Genomic DNA, 15,792 nt, shown 5'->3' with positions numbered 1-15,792 from the left:
ATAGTTTACATAATGATACATTTATAGACATGGATGCTATGTGGTTTTAAAACAGAGGGAATAGCCAAGAGGTATTTTGCTCCTGGGTATTAAAAGGGTGTGTATAAACACTGAATTTTCTGTAATTTCATCCTTTAAAAAAATTGCAAACCTCCTACTGGCATAGGAGACAAAAAGAGAACAACCAGGCATCCTTAGTGTGCTGCCAAGCCTGTGAGCTCACAGCTTAAATGCCACAACCATAGCATTGTGGGCAGGAATAAGGCAGCTCTGGCTAATGTCCCTGCAGACGTGCAGGTACCCTGTGAACGTCAGGGGTCGCAGTCACATGGCAAGCCGATGTAATCCTGACTGACTACAAACCCACCCAAGCTTATTAGCGTTCAGTACTGGGCAGAGGCTTTTACACATTAGTCACTTGGAAGCCTGCAACCAACAGATGTCTATCGGGAATCTTCATCTGAAATGAAAACAGATAATACACTTGGACAGAATATAGATTTTGCTGTTTTTGTGTCTCCCCCGACATTTTATGTTATTATTACTTATTGCTTAGCAGGGCAACTTACAGTTTACACGTGAAACATTTCAATGCATTACAAAAGTGCATTAATACAATCAGTAAAAAATACAACCGGTATTCATCCTAGTACAATGAGCTAGCAAGTGCAGATATAATACAGTGAAGTCCCAGGCATGTGCTAAAAAAAGGGGTAGGCACAGAGAAAGTTGCAGTAAAACTATAGAAGTGCTACCAATATATAAGTACGCAGGAGCATAAAGAAACATAATTTTATAAAGTGCAAAATAGCAAGAGTGACGAGCAGCCTAGGAGATTAGGTACAGTCTGTACAGATATGTCTTGAGTAATCACCAGAAGGTGTTCAGGGACTATGTGGTCCTGACCTCTGTGGCAAGGTAATTTCACCTCTTACATACATACATACTTACTTACTCATGTCTTCTCGGTGTGACACAAACAGATGTTTTTCAATTTGTTCGTGCACGTCATAACTGTAACAGCAAAAACCATGGAAATGTGTATTCCTCTTCTGTCCCCAAAGTGTTATCACTTAGAACTGGCTACTGTACTATTTCAGCCAACGGGTACAAATAGTTGTGCAAAATGTTGCCCCTTTCCTTGTTCCCAGTGGACCAGAAAATGCATGCCCGAAGCAAAAAAAACAAGGAACATCTTTGGAGTAGCATATGGTATTTTTCTGAGGACACTGATCTGTGCAACTCATCTGTTAATGCCAGGGACCTCGTTTTCCATCTTTGGACTCGTAAGCATTTCATATCACTGATACACAGTTCTGCAGGCAAACGTGTTCTCAATAGAGAAACCAACTGACATTGACAGAAAGCATCTCAGTGGAAGAATAGTCTAATATGTATATATTAAATAACCTTTCCACTAAAGTTCAGCCCACTTCAATATGATGATTATGATGATGATTGCTATTATTAAATTAATATTAGTAGTATGTGACTACTGGCCCTTTAACAATACCAATATGTACTACTGATGGTAATAACACGTTAACTGTGCATGTTTGAATGTGTGTGTGTGTGTGGGTTAACCTCTTTAATGCTCTCTTGCTGTTCACTGGAAAGCACAGCTATCAACTCGGTGGAGCTCACTCTCTCCCTGTGCAAATGGGGCTTTTAGTAGACTGGGCATGAGTTCTAACAGTCTGGAGTGGACACAATAAAAAGGAAAGGGACAATTGCTTGTAGAGGTTTTCCTTTCTGACCCCAGCTTATTAAGTGTATTTGGAAGCAATGGTTCGGTTGGAATTGGACCTAGTTAGTAAACAATTCTAATGTAAGGCAATGAAGTGAATACAATGCAAATGCAAATATGCTGCTGGGACCGAAAATATGTTTGGTAAAATGTGTGAAAATTTCTAGTATTGATCAGCAACTTTATTGAACGTATCCAAATAATTCAGTTCGGCTGTACAGGGCCTATGTGTATCTGCCTCTTGAGAATCTGTAATACTAAACTGAGCTCATTTTATTGGTTTAATAATCATTTTTAATGTAGAAAATGTTTTGCACATGTTATGCCTGTAAAATATAATAGTTCTATACCTACGGAAACTCTAATGAATAGATTACCTTCAAAATATTTAATTTCCAAAAGAACAACCACAATAACAATGTATCACTGCTGTGTAAATATACCCTGTGCGAAATGTAGCCTAATTCCTGGTTGTAATTTCATTTTTATAACAACTGATATGTCCTTGATAGGGGTATTTAATTTGCTTATACCAACCTGTCACAGAAGTCTCTCAAATGAATATTGTATGATTACAACTGAGAAATAGTGAGAAGGAACCATAAACAAGAGCCTCTTCAGAACCAGGCTATTATGATGTTACTCATTGTTGGTTTTCCTTTCATTTCCATTAATTCTCAGTAGGCAGCACTGCAAAGTAACACGTCAGGGAAGTTGGCTGGATGGGATGTGAGGAGAGCTGTATTTACATGTATAAATTTGATGTGGACACTTGTCTGCTTATTTGGACCACAGGGGAACCCAACACTTGCGTCTGGTGAAGGTTGGACAGTGCTGTGATGATTCTCAGATTTGCAGGATCCTGACAAGTGACAAGGCTCAACGGTGTGTACTAGTGTAAAGATCCTCAAACTGTCTACCCAATTAAACTCTGGAAGCTAGCTGTTGGCAACCTCTGGGAGTTCCAGATCACAGCCAGGTGGTAGCATTGCTTGGATTTGATTTTGGACCCTCTAGGCTATTCCCTGTCCACACTCTGTCATTATTATTATTGTTGGACATCTTAAATATTGTGCAAGAGAATGCCAAAAACATGGTTTTGGGAGATGTCACAATGTAGCAATGTGACAGGTGCCCACAAAAAAAGACAATGCAGTGGCAGCTGACCGCTTTGTCACCCAATGCTCTCCACTTTTGTTTATTTATTTTATGATTGATAGTTTAGAGATCATGACTCGCTTTGCAATTGTAGTTGTCCAGACACCGTGAAATGCAGCCTGTCTTTCTGTTTACAATAACATAGCTGAAGAGCTGTGAAAACTTAGATTTCATTACCTATCCAGAGCTCTGGCTGTCAACAAGCCTATTGTGAATGAATAAAAAACATGCATTTTGTTGTCTCAGAAATGTTCAGTTAGAAAATAAAGCATCCGTAGCTGATGAGTCTCAATGTAATGTACACATGAGTGGCAATTATATACACCATGACTCGAATTAAATACCCACCCATACCTTCTTACGTTATTTTATATATATATATATATATATATATATATATATATTATTAGAATAGAACAAAGGTTTTTAATCACCATGTGTGGAGAATATCAGAGTTAGTCATTATACATTTCTGTTTTGGAAAATATTTGTATTAATTTACAGTACATCCTCACATCTAACTTTGCATTTAATGTGTTTATAAATAGTATATGAAGCAGCAGGAGGCAAAATCCTCCAGTCACTTTCAGTCTCTTGGTAGGGATTCCAGGTATTTGGATCTTTCACACATCTTTGTAGTGTAGGTAACTCTATCCGTTTCCCCTAATCATTTTGGAAATAGATATAAAATTGCACAATGTTGCAAAGTCAACATCCGTAAAGCCTCTACATATATGGAGGATGTTCTGATTGTTTGCAACTCAAAAGCGCTCGTACTGTTTGTGCCTTGAAGGCTGGTGTCAATGTACAATTTACATTTCATTTGCTGCTGTAGAAGCTGGTTTGATTTTGCTAGTGTTTGCACTTTTTTTCCTTTTCCCTGCATGTGTGGATTGATTTACTGTCATTAAAAAAAATGAATTGCTAATCTCTTTGGAATTACTAATAAGAACAGACATTACTGTGTAATAAAGGATGGGCCTGGGACAGTGACTCAAGAACTGGGGAGAACTGGAACTAATACAAGTCCTCATGAATAATTAAATGAACAAAGAAAAATAAATAAATCAGTCAGCCATTTTAATGTGTTAATGAATTGTTAAGAAAGACCATGGCCTTTTAGTGTATAGATGAATCACTATAAACTAACCAAAAGGCAATCTGCTGCCTACCCTTTTTTTTTTTAAGAGAAACTGAAACAATGCCTAGTCAATGTAAGAACTGTATCATTTCTCTTGCCTACTGCTTTCAGGAGGTGATGAAGAGCATGGACTCATAAATGTGCAGTTAAAAACTCTCTAGGGTATTACCTTGCAACTCCGGCCCTAATCTTATTCATGCCCTTGTATTAACCCAAACCCTAGCCCTGTTCTTAAGACACATTGGCAAGGCTCCTGTTCAATAACAGAATAGTAATGCAACAGGTGCTGAAAATGTCTCTAGCACCCTCTTCTGGAAGAAAAACATGCATTTAAAAAAGCACAATGAGTGAAATCTGAGCACAGCTGTATTAGGTTAAATTCACAACTGAGGTTGCATACAACACATCATTGTTTTCACATGTTTTGCTGAAAACAACAAACCATCAATTTCCTTGTATCCTGTGTGGATTAATTATTTTTTTCTTAAACAGATGTACACAATGTAATTATACAGAAAATGAAGAAAAGTACCTCACAAAATATGGTTTTCTCAAAACATACTATGTAATTTTAGTCCCTGACTAGATTTGAAGGGTTTCTTTTTTAGAGGTGCTGCATTTATATGGGGTACCAAACTCTGAGAGTGTAACTGAGTTTCCACAATAGGCATGACTAACTGTTCTGCTTCATGCTGATTGCAACCTTGGCTTGAAGCATATGTCATGTAGTATGATAGCAGAGGAAAAGAACAGGTACATTTTGGACTCTGCCTCACTGTGCATAGTTTTTTTGTATATGAGGAGGCAAGATTGTGGTTTGTTTAAAACGTGACACGAAATATCTAATTTGTCCCACATAGCAGGCAGACATAATACTTCAAAACTAATGCTGCTTAACTCTGTCATTGCTTTGTTTTGTTGACTGGATCTGTTTGGAAAACCAAAAAAGGGCCTTATCAGATTACCTTTTTAGGGAGGGGGACGAAAGTGGCTGCAAAATGGTTCCCAGTGTAACATCTTTTAAAATGGTGGTTGGGTTGTGAAATAGACCTTAAACATTTCTCCATTATGTTTTTCTTTTTGTAGCTGAAATCGCTATGGCACAGTGGAGAGGGAAAGGGTGGATTTGTTTTCAGCCTCCATGCTTGCATTCCTAACATGAACATTTGTCCCGCTAGACAATGTCAGACCAGATCTGTCCCCTCCCCTCTCTCTCAGTAACCATCACTGTCAGTTTTTAATTTACAGTACATCCCAAGATCCTCCAACTCCTACTGTGCTGCCTGTGTTGCCTGATGGGGATTATTCAGAAACGCACAAGAACGGTTGGCTTTAAATCAGCATAGTAAACTGAGATTCAGTGAGCTCTTTGAGACCTAAGTGTTTAAAATAGCAGGGTGGTAGAATAAAGTACACCTTAAAATACTATTGAGTCAGTGCAATTACGTTCTTACCATTAGCTGTCAAACATAATGGCTGTAATGGAAAGGTAGTGTTTTGCTAGCACCATGTCTATTGAATTTTTTATGTGGGACATGTGTTTGTCTGAAAATGTTACATATTGATTCATGCTATTGTCTGAACTTATGCAGAAATGTGCTCCAAGAGAATGCAAGATAATGTTAAATGTTGTATATATATTTAGTCGATGAGGGGAGCTGCGAAGAATAAAAGATGTTTGAAATGATGAAAAATGTCTCCTAGGTAGTGACTATACAAAAGTACAGGAAATCAATACAAAATTAAATGTAAGCATTACAAGATTAAAATCATAAAATTAAAATCCTAGTTCAATGAGGCAACAAGTGCAGATATAATACAATCCCAGGTATAATGACATAATGCAAGGCAGCACAGAATATTGAACTGTAAAAGGTAGCCACGTGCAGATGAACCAGATGTTTTGTCACTTCAGCAAACCCCAGAACATCAGGGAAAATGTGATAAAATCCCTTTTTCTTTAATGTTTAACAAGCTAGTGACTGTGCGTAGGTTATATAGAGATAGTAGGGTAGAGGTGGAGGCTGGAGATGATTCCAAAAGCTCTGCTGTTGAATGTGAGAATTCTCCTGGGGGTTTCAAATTCTGTGTAACTTGAGTTTTCAACTGTTGGTGGATCTGCTCAAAATGGGACAGATTTACAGTCAGTCAAAGGCACTCCTGCATGACAAGTGAAAAACTGCTCTGTGTGAGAGGCCCTATTTATATAATTGGTGGGAATATTTCCCAGCTTTTCTAGGGACACCCGTCTACGGTATGCCGTCACGGGCCCTGTGCAGATCAGTATGCAACGTAGTAGAACAGTAACATTTCAATTATGCAACCGTTGCAATCCAAAGCCCTTTGTGCACTTCCCAATGCAAAATCGTCTTGTCAGAAAATAATTAAACACGCTTAAACTGCGTGTGCTGACTGAGACTTATTTGCCGCGTTTGGAGGGTCACACTCTGCCTGAGGTGGCTGAAAAATCAAGTCAAAACTGATCACGTCAGGCAGTTGTGCGATGGGCTCGGCTCCCCATGTTTATTGTATTATCCTGTCAATTTGCATTGGACAGGGTTTACTTCTGACCAGTAGTCTGGACTGGGAATCCATTGTGAGAGGGCTAGTGGTCACTAAAGTGTTGAGTCAGATCAAGAACGAGTGTAGGAAGAGACGGGGCAGCTGCAATTAACAAACTCATCAGGTTAACATGACACCGTGGAGCAGAGATTGTCTATCTGTATATTAGAGCTATGGCTACTGAAACACCATGCCCTCTTGTTCAAGGAAACAAAGTGAAAATTAACTTTTGATTTCAGTGTGTTTTTATCATTGGTTCCATGAGGTGTGATAAAAATTCGATGACACTGGCTGTTATGATTTGTAGGCCGTTGCTTTCCCATTTACGCAGGCGTGTAATATGATTAGGGAGACTGTCTTTGATTTGTCAACCTCAAACTGCTCAGCGCTACCATTATTAAAACCACATTACTTGCTATTTTTCTCTGTGAGACCAAACACCTGCGACCTGGTTTCCCTCGCACAGAAACTTGTACTGGGCAGACCATCTGCAAACGTACAAATGCAAGTCAGCAGCCATGGTGAGCCCGTGAAAGCGATAGGCTCTAAATCTGTGTGCAGGTATATACAGAGAAATTCAGAGATAGCTACATTATTTCCATGTAGAGGAATTTATGAAACCTAATCCACAATAAGGAAAGACAAAAAAGAAAGTTCATGGTAAATATACTCTCATAAGTGAACTGATCATATACCATTAATAAATAACCAAAAGTATGCTAAAAGCTAACAGGAACATAATTATGTACATACATGCATGTATTACAGGGGCATTAGTTAATAACTGAAAATCATTGACCTTAAAATAAAGGGTTCCTTGAGGCATGATTCAAAACCTTTCTGAATTCAAAGGTTCTGTGGCCAGAGGCATCAATGGCAGAAGCTGAAATATTTTGTAGCGTATTTGTTTGTTTAGTTTTTTCTTTACTTTTTCTTGTTTAGTTTTTATTATTATTATTATTATTATTATTATTATTATTATTATTATTATTATTATTATTATTATTATTAGCTTTATTGCCTTTGCTATTTATCAGGGTTTCAAAGCATTTGTGAAATGGTTAGCTGAAGAAATCAGGTTAGAGATTGTATTAAAGAAGAATTCAAATTAAGAAATGAGGAAAAAAGCTTTTGTGACAGGGGCTTGGGGGGGCTTATTTTCCTGCTGAAAGAAAAATTAGACAGAAATAAAGCCATAAACAAAAATCCTCAAAGGTTTGTCTCATGGCAGCTCCCCTCTTATGGTACTTGCCTCTCACGGTACTGAAGGAGATGAATATGAAAGAATAACCAAATATTGAGGCAAGAATGAGTTCAATGTATGAAAATATGATTGAAGACCTGCTTGTGATGATCCATTTATGAAACACCAAATGTGTAAGAATGTATAGGGTTTTCTTTTCTTTTTTTTTTTTTTTTGCTTTAAGTCAGCTCATTATTAATGTGGTTTATTTTGTTTTTGCGAGATGGCATTTTATTCTGCATGCATATTTACTTCCGCCACTAGTGAGATTGAACTGAGTGATGTAGAGCAAGGCTTTATATGCGTTAGCACTGTCTTCCCCCCATATCTTCACCCACAACGTAAGCTCTTACTTCCTCTCTCTCTCTCTCTCTCTCTCTCTCTCTCTCTCTCTCTCTCCCCCTCCCGGTGTCTCCCAAAAGACTGGTTATCTGTGGCTTTGGTTCCCTTCACAGCTGCACAATCCAAATAATTTATGTGGATAAAACTGGCTGGAAATTAAAATGCTGAGAGCACACACGCAGAAATTCAGTGGCTTTCTCTCATTCTCTCTCCCCCTCTCTCTTTCTTTCTCTCTCTCACACACACACACGCGTGCACTCTCCTTTTGTGAGAGCATAACAATGCATTGAGTAGCAGCAGCTGAATTGAAGGGTTTTCTCTCTCTCTCTCTCTCTCTCTCTCACTCACTCACTCTCTCTCTCTCTCTCGCTCTTACTCTCTCTCTCTTTTAAAGCCACATATTAGACAAGCATTCGAGGAGGCAGTGCTTACAGCCTCTCTGCTGAGTGGGCCGAATGCAACAGCAGGCGGTCAGCTCATGGAGAGTCAACAGCGATCCATTTTATTTTAGGAGTGGGGAGGCAAGAAAAGAATGACTTCATGGGCAAGTTGTTTTATTTAATTATTATTTTTTTCTAGGCTATATATATATACATTTATATTTCAAGAAGGAGAAAAAAACAAGAGAAAAAAACAGCACTTGCCTCACAGGCAAGGTAGTTGAGACCGATGGATTGAAAAGGGTTTCAATAAATTAGAAAGTAGCCACAGGCAAATGCTCTATTGGAAAAAGTCTGTTGCACATCCTCTTTTGCACAAGTCGCAGCTTTTTCTGCTCTCTCAGACTGTAAAGACACAGGCACCCGACTTTCTCCAGGGGAACTGGGACTGGGAAGAGACCGAGAGGGAGAGGGAACAGGAACTCGGAGAGTTGTTTTTAGCAGCAGCCACACAAGCTTAGCAGCGAGAAGATGCGTCGGGGGTACGACTCCCGTCGGCATGGAAACGACTCAAGCATCCTCCAGAGCAGCAGCCACTCAGGTCTTGTCGGCGCTCAAGGAAGAGCGAGTTGAAACCAGCGGAGGCACTTCGGACTGAAGGCAGAGAGGCTTACGAATGACATGAGCAGGAAACGCAGAAGAAAAGGAATTAAAAAAAAACACTGTTGACTGTTCCTGTTTCTTCCCCCCCCCCTCCTGCCCAGATTGATTATATATTTTTTCATTTTTTAAACTGCTAGACTTATTTTCTTTATTTTTCTCAACCTTCCCTTCAGAGTCCCTTTTCTGTGCATCTCCTATCACACTGCTTCAGCAATACTGGAATAATCCAGGCAACAGCAGCGACAGCAGCAGTAGGAGGATCCCGACAGTGTGTGCAATTGGAAAGATTTTTCTCCACTGAGCAGCCAGTACAGTATGTCAGCGCAATGAGCCCAAGAGGACTAAACTGAAAACTTTGGTTATTTGTCAAGGGATGACCGAGCAACTTTTTCAGAGTATGGAACCTGCTGTATTGACCAGTAAAAGCTTCCTCCCAGCAAAGTTCTCCTTCTAGCCTTGGATTCGAGTGCTGGGGCACTGTTGTTTCCTGCGTGTGCTGTGACAGTGCTTCATGTGGGGCCCAGATCTTCAATTTTTGCTGGAAGATGTGGTTTCAACTAATCTAGTTGCGCTGTGGGCAACCATGGCATCAGAGGTCTTGCAGGAAAGGAGACCCTCCAGTGGCCACAAGAAGTCCCCCAAGAAGGAGAGGAGAAAAGCGCCAAGGGGAGTACGACAGCTCACAGTGGCCTTCATCACTCGGACCAGGCTGCATGGGGTCAAGTACATTTACTCCCGTGGGTCCTCTTTCCAGCACCGTGCCCTCTGGTTCTTGGCTTTCTGCACCTCGCTGGGTTTTTTGCTCTCCTGGTCCTCTAATCGATTCCTCTATTGGCTTTCCTTCCCCACGCACACCAAGTTCCACATGGAGTGGGCCAAGGAGCTGCAGTTCCCCGCCGTCACCATTTGCAACAACAACCCCATCCGCTTCTACAAGTTGACCAAGAGTGACTTGTATTTCGCCGGACACTGGCTGGGCCTGCTCCTGGCAAACCGCACGGCCCGCCCCATCGTCCTGGAGCTCCTGAGGGAGGACCGGCAAAAGTGGTTCCAGAAGCTGTCGGATTTTCGACTCTTTCTGCCCCCGCGCAATTTCGAGGGCACTAATTTGGAATTTATGGACCGCCTAGGGCACCAGTTGGATGATATGCTGCTATCCTGTAAATATCGAGGGGAGATGTGTGGACCGCAAAACTTTTCATCTGTAAGTTGATTCCCCCTTTCTTTTTTGAATGGTTCTACTAGTTTTGATCTGGGCAGCCCGTGTGTTATAGTAACCATTTTTGCTTTGTTTCTGAGGGGTTGGGTATTTTTCAGTACTAAATCAGATTTCCCAAACTTTAATCTCTCTTGTCCATGGTCCTGATTTTCTCAGCTGACTCAATTTAAAGAGCATGCAGTGTTACCAGATCCTGATCCAGACAAAGTGGTGGTTATTCAGATCCATAATTTCTGCATTTCAAAAAAGTAGTAATTCAAATTTAAGTATTACATTAATTTTTATAAATTAAATGAAAGGATTGCATAATCCACTACATTTATAATGGCTACATAATTCATGTTTGCAGAAGTTTCGTTTGTGTACAGTATTGCACTGGTAGAAACCTTAAGGGTTGCAAAGAAAGAGTGGAATATGCCTGACTTTCAGAATGATATTAGTTTGTTCTCGTAAACTAGTCACGTGGAGAATGCTCTCCTAGATGCATGTGGAGTGCCAAGTCCTTCCCATTCATGAATATTTTTATTGCACTCACATTTGAAATCCCTTTCTAATTTGCAACCCTATCATTCTGAGGTTGGTGAACTGTAGGATAGCAAATATTTAAATTCCAGTCAATTTCTGAAGACGTGCAATATTTACGAATAATATGAATAATAATAGTGCTAATTAGAGATCTTCTGTATAAGTAAGTACGACCATGTATTTGTTAAATATAAAGACGTTTGGGGAAATATTCCATGGTATCCAAAATTAATTGAATTCCAGCATCTACATGTCATGTCAGTGATTGTTTGCATGCATTAACTGCTCTATGCAGTTAATAGCTGCTTTGGAGCTCAGCGTTTTGACAGCATTCACTTTTTCATGGCTTTCAGACTAGATTTTATTCAAAAAACATTCTTCTAATGCATGGTTAGTCATTTATAAGTTTATTTAAAAATAGTATGCTGCAAGTAATGAAAAAAAAGAATAGGAAAAAAACATTAAGCTTTTCTAAAGCTATGCCTAGTCCTTGTTTTCTGCATTCAAACATACATACAAACTTTATTTAGTAAAATTATTTAATAATTTCAGACAGCACAGAACGAGCCTGACAGAGCTGACAAGTGCACGCTCCATCAAACCTCATCAAAGCCATACATGTTTAATAGTAATAACATCTTTACCTCCCGTGTTTTTGTAAATCAGTGTGTGTTCCACATTGCACTTCTGAGGGATATATAAATATGTAAATGCATCTGTCATCTGACTCGGTGGGGTGTCATGTCCGCTACGGTCTGCATCATCCCAGAGGGAGTCGTGGAAGATGCTCTGCCAGGCAGTCACTCGGTGGCAGTACGGGCACTGGCACAAGTCACACCTTCTGGGTTTAGTGATGTCTCCCTGTAGCAATGTGCTTGACTGTGGTTGTGACCTTGAACACAGTATTTTGAAAATATTGCACAGGATTTGAAAAGACAGGAAAGAATTCAGGTTTGGCAAATCCATGCCAGAGGCTTGGCATTTGACCTTTAAGGTTAAGATGGTACTGATCTGTACTAATCTTAGCTGAGGAAACAGTGTGAAAGGCCATATTGACCAGATCAGTCCTGCCAGTTGGGAAGGACAACGTTCAATTTGAAATGTGTACTGCTGGAGTGAAGATATTGTGTGTCTCAGAATTATAGAGATATAGCACATTCTAATTGGGTGAGGACGTATGGAAAATAGGAATATGATGCATGTTTCTTCAGAAGGGTTAACCATTTTCTATTTACATTTTTTGTTTTACTACAGTCCTCTTATCAGTATGAGATAGACATAGTGCAACATCCATGGGTCCCCCTCAAAGTGCCCTGTCAGGCCATCTGCTTATTTTCACACTACATGTCCACAAAACGAACAGCAGGGCTATGGTGAGAGGACCCTGGCCAATGCTGAACCCACCCAACCCCAACTGTGAATATCGCAGTCACCAACTGAATTGGAACTAATTAACTGTGGATTAAAGGGACATCTTGTCTCAGATATTCACTGAATAACCACTTTATGCATTTGATACAAGGCTGGATGGCATGGAGAATAATAATATATATATATATAATATAAAATATATTCTAGTATTCTAGCACCCCACTAAGCTGAAAAAGGTGGGGTTTGACAAGCTTATGCAGTAAACCGTTTGAACTACGGAGGGATTGAGAAGGACCAATGCCCAAAGCATTCTAATGAGTGGTAGAAACACACAGAGCAGTTTGGAATTTGCTGGGTAGCAGCACCTTCTACAGAATTCATCACTGGAAAAGGTAGGTTGCGGTATGTCTCCATAATAAGCCAATCGATCAAATGTTCTTTTATAGAGCTTCTTTTCATGGTGAACACAAGCACAAATCACTGTGCTGAGCGGAACTTCATTGTAGAAAGAAGCAGAGTCAAAGAAAGAGTCACAGAGAAAGCACAATCAAGTGTTATCATATTATCAGTAAAATAACATTAACCAAAGCTTGACATTTGAAGAGTTGTAATACCTCTTATGCAAGTGCAATCTAGAAGAAGGAGCTATGTGGGAACAAATACTACTGTGGTTTAATAAGCTTACCGGTAAGGGAAAACCACAGAGAAAACAAAAATGTCTTGCAGATTGACTTTAGTTGATTTCTGTTTAAAAAGCCCCAAATAAACATTGCATCAATCACTGAGAACACTGTGTCAAGTTAGGAAAGATGTATGGAAACTAAGCACATACACACAGCCTTTTCTTTACACAGGAGGAGTGGGGGAGTGAAGCATGAAGCAGCTCTCCATGGGCTATCATTTAACAGCCCTGTCACAGACCGAACATGCAGGAAACATGGAAGACATTGAACAGGGCATTCCTTTAGTAAGGAAGGAAGGCTTGCTGTCAGAATACCTTATCAAAGAATCTGAGGATCTCTGATTAAGTTTAACTGCAATCTACAAACCTTTATATAAATTATATCACTAGATGTAAGTGTGAGGGGATTTACACACTCTGGATAAGCTGGGTTGGGTGTCGGCTCATATACAATAGGTTTATATACAAACTAGTGCATTTGAATATGACAAGAAATATATTGGGTAAAACCTTTTCCAGAACTATGAACCAGGTCTATGTACTACTTTCATTATTCAGAGTTGGTGCTTTCATTTTGTAATTTACATTATTCTAAGTAACTCCAAACTGAGGCAGCTGTTTTGAAACAAGAGGCACGTTAAAAGAGCTGCTCATTCTGTGAACACTGAATTTGGGTTTAATGACTCTGCAGCACTAGAATTTTGCAGGATTTTTCAGCTGTCAGAGACATATTTTCAAATATGGCTATAAACATCCTGGAGCAGATGCATTTACAGCCTGTAAATGGAAAACCGGTGTCAAAAAAACTGTGGCTCAGTGCCAGGTTTGAAAGAAGGACTTTGGCTTTTCAGTTTGTAGATGAAAACAACGCCTAGAAGTACTTTCTGGATAGTCACATATTTGGGAAAGCGTAGGTGATTGTTCAAGTTGAGGTGCTTATTTATGGTTTTGGTTAGAGCGCTTAAAAGCTTTGAGACATTTTGACAGAATATGAAATAAAAATCAATAGTTCCCCATTGGCCCCGCCTTTATCCTATTAAGTATGTTTCTTCTTATGTCAACAACAGCCTGAATCTAGAAATGGCCCTTTTTAATTTACAGTGACCTTCTGTTCTCTCTATGGAGACTTCTGTACTTCATTCTTCCTTAGAAATCTCTTGCTTATCATTTTCAGATGCTTTTCATGATTTCTGCATGAGTCTTCTCAGCCCCACCAATATTACTTATTTTTTGGCATTCTGTCTGAAATCCTCTGTCATCAACTTTTGTTTATGTGCCATTTGTCTCTGAGAGGACTGCAATACTTTGTCAATGCTTTTCAATGAGCAATGTGAGTAATATGTTAAATCTTGGTGTAAGTGTGTGTGTTTGTTTTTGTCCAAGAAATTGGGATAGTAGTGTAGAGCTTTGGTGGCCTATTGACAAATAAAGCTTTTACAGCACTTTAATACACAATCAGTTTGTACTTTTTGCCCTTGTATACAAATAAGAATCACATTTCATTATCCATATGCACTCTGACAGTGGTCCTGGAGAAGTGGAGGTCGTAAGCACACATACTTAGATATATGATCTGGCCAGCCATTTGTTTTGTCTTACACTGCCGGTCTTCCTCTGAGAAGATTTGGTGTGGTAAGAACATAAGAAAGTGTACTAACAAGAGGAGGCCATTCGACCCATCATGCTCGTTTGGTGTCCATTAGTAACTAATTGATCCAAGGATCCTATCCAGTATATTTTTAAATGTTCCCAAATTTTTAGCTTCAACCACATTGCTGGGTAGTTTGTTCCAGATTGTGACAACTCTCTATGTGAAGGAGTGTCTCCTGTTTTCTGTCTTTAATGCCTTGAAGCCCAAATTCCATTTGTGTCCCCGGGTGCGTGTGTCCCTGCTGATCTAGAAAAGCTCCTCTGGATTGATGTGGTCGATGCCTATCATGATTTTGAAGACTTGAAGACTTTGAAGACTTGTCTCTCTGAGTAGGAGATTCCCTTCAAACATGGAATAAGTCTGGTTTGAACCGCCTCTAGAGCAGCGATATCTTTCATGAAGTGTGGAGCCCAGTACTGTACACAATATTCCAAATAAGTTCTAACTAGTGCAGTCTTAACACCTCTTCCCTTGTTTTAAATTCTACACTTTTGACAATATACCCTAACATTCTGTTTGCCTTTTTTATTGCTTCCCCACATTGTTTGGATGGGGAAAGTGATGAGTCCACATAAGGTCCTCTGTCTTTCTCATGTGTTACTTTTTAAGTTTGCTAACTATCCAGATCATTAATATAGATTAGAAAAAGCAATGGCCCTAGTACTGATCCCTGTGGAACTCCACTAACAACCTCACTCCAGTTAGAAGCAACTCCTCTAATCGACACCCTCTGTTTCCTATACATCAACCAGTTCATAATCCATCTACTTACATTACCCTGAATGCCTACAGCTTCCAATTTGAGGATCAGTCTTTGGTGTGGAACCTTATCAAACGCTTTTTGAAAATCTAAGTAATATCATATCATATATATGCTTTCACGTGATCTACAGCTGCATTTGGATGTTCAAAAAATTCAAATAAATTAGTAAGACATGATCTGCCTCCTCTAAACCCATGTTGACTTTCAGTTTCAGTTTCTGTCACTCCTACAACATTATAGTCACACGCCAGCACTGTGGCTTCTAGGTCTAATGTCTTGTTCCATATACTCCTGGAGTTGAGGTACAAGCACTTCAGGACTTTCCTACTAGCAGTTTCCCTTTGT

General features: G+C 39.6%; 1 protein-coding gene across 2 annotated transcripts in view; it reads left to right on the top strand.

Annotated features, from left to right (window-relative positions):
- The window catches only part of asic2 (acid-sensing (proton-gated) ion channel 2), a 368,547-nt gene that overhangs the window by 245,709 nt on the left and 107,046 nt on the right, over positions 1-15,792 (top strand). The window contains exon 1 of one of the 2 annotated variants that reach the window (XM_066698599.1): positions 8,592-10,440. The exons of the other annotated variant lie outside the window; for it this stretch is intronic. Coding sequence (XP_066554696.1) covers positions 9,748-10,440 — 693 coding nt within the window. The 5' untranslated portion in view covers positions 8,592-9,747. Of the gene's footprint in view, positions 1-8,591; positions 10,441-15,792 lie in introns of those variants that run through there. 2 annotated transcript variants of the gene reach the window in all.

This window comes from Amia ocellicauda, chromosome 3 (assembly GCF_036373705.1).
Source record: "Amia ocellicauda isolate fAmiCal2 chromosome 3, fAmiCal2.hap1, whole genome shotgun sequence".
NCBI lineage: Eukaryota > Metazoa > Chordata > Actinopteri > Amiiformes > Amiidae > Amia > Amia ocellicauda.
This window is presented reverse-complemented; position numbering and strand designations above follow the sequence as displayed.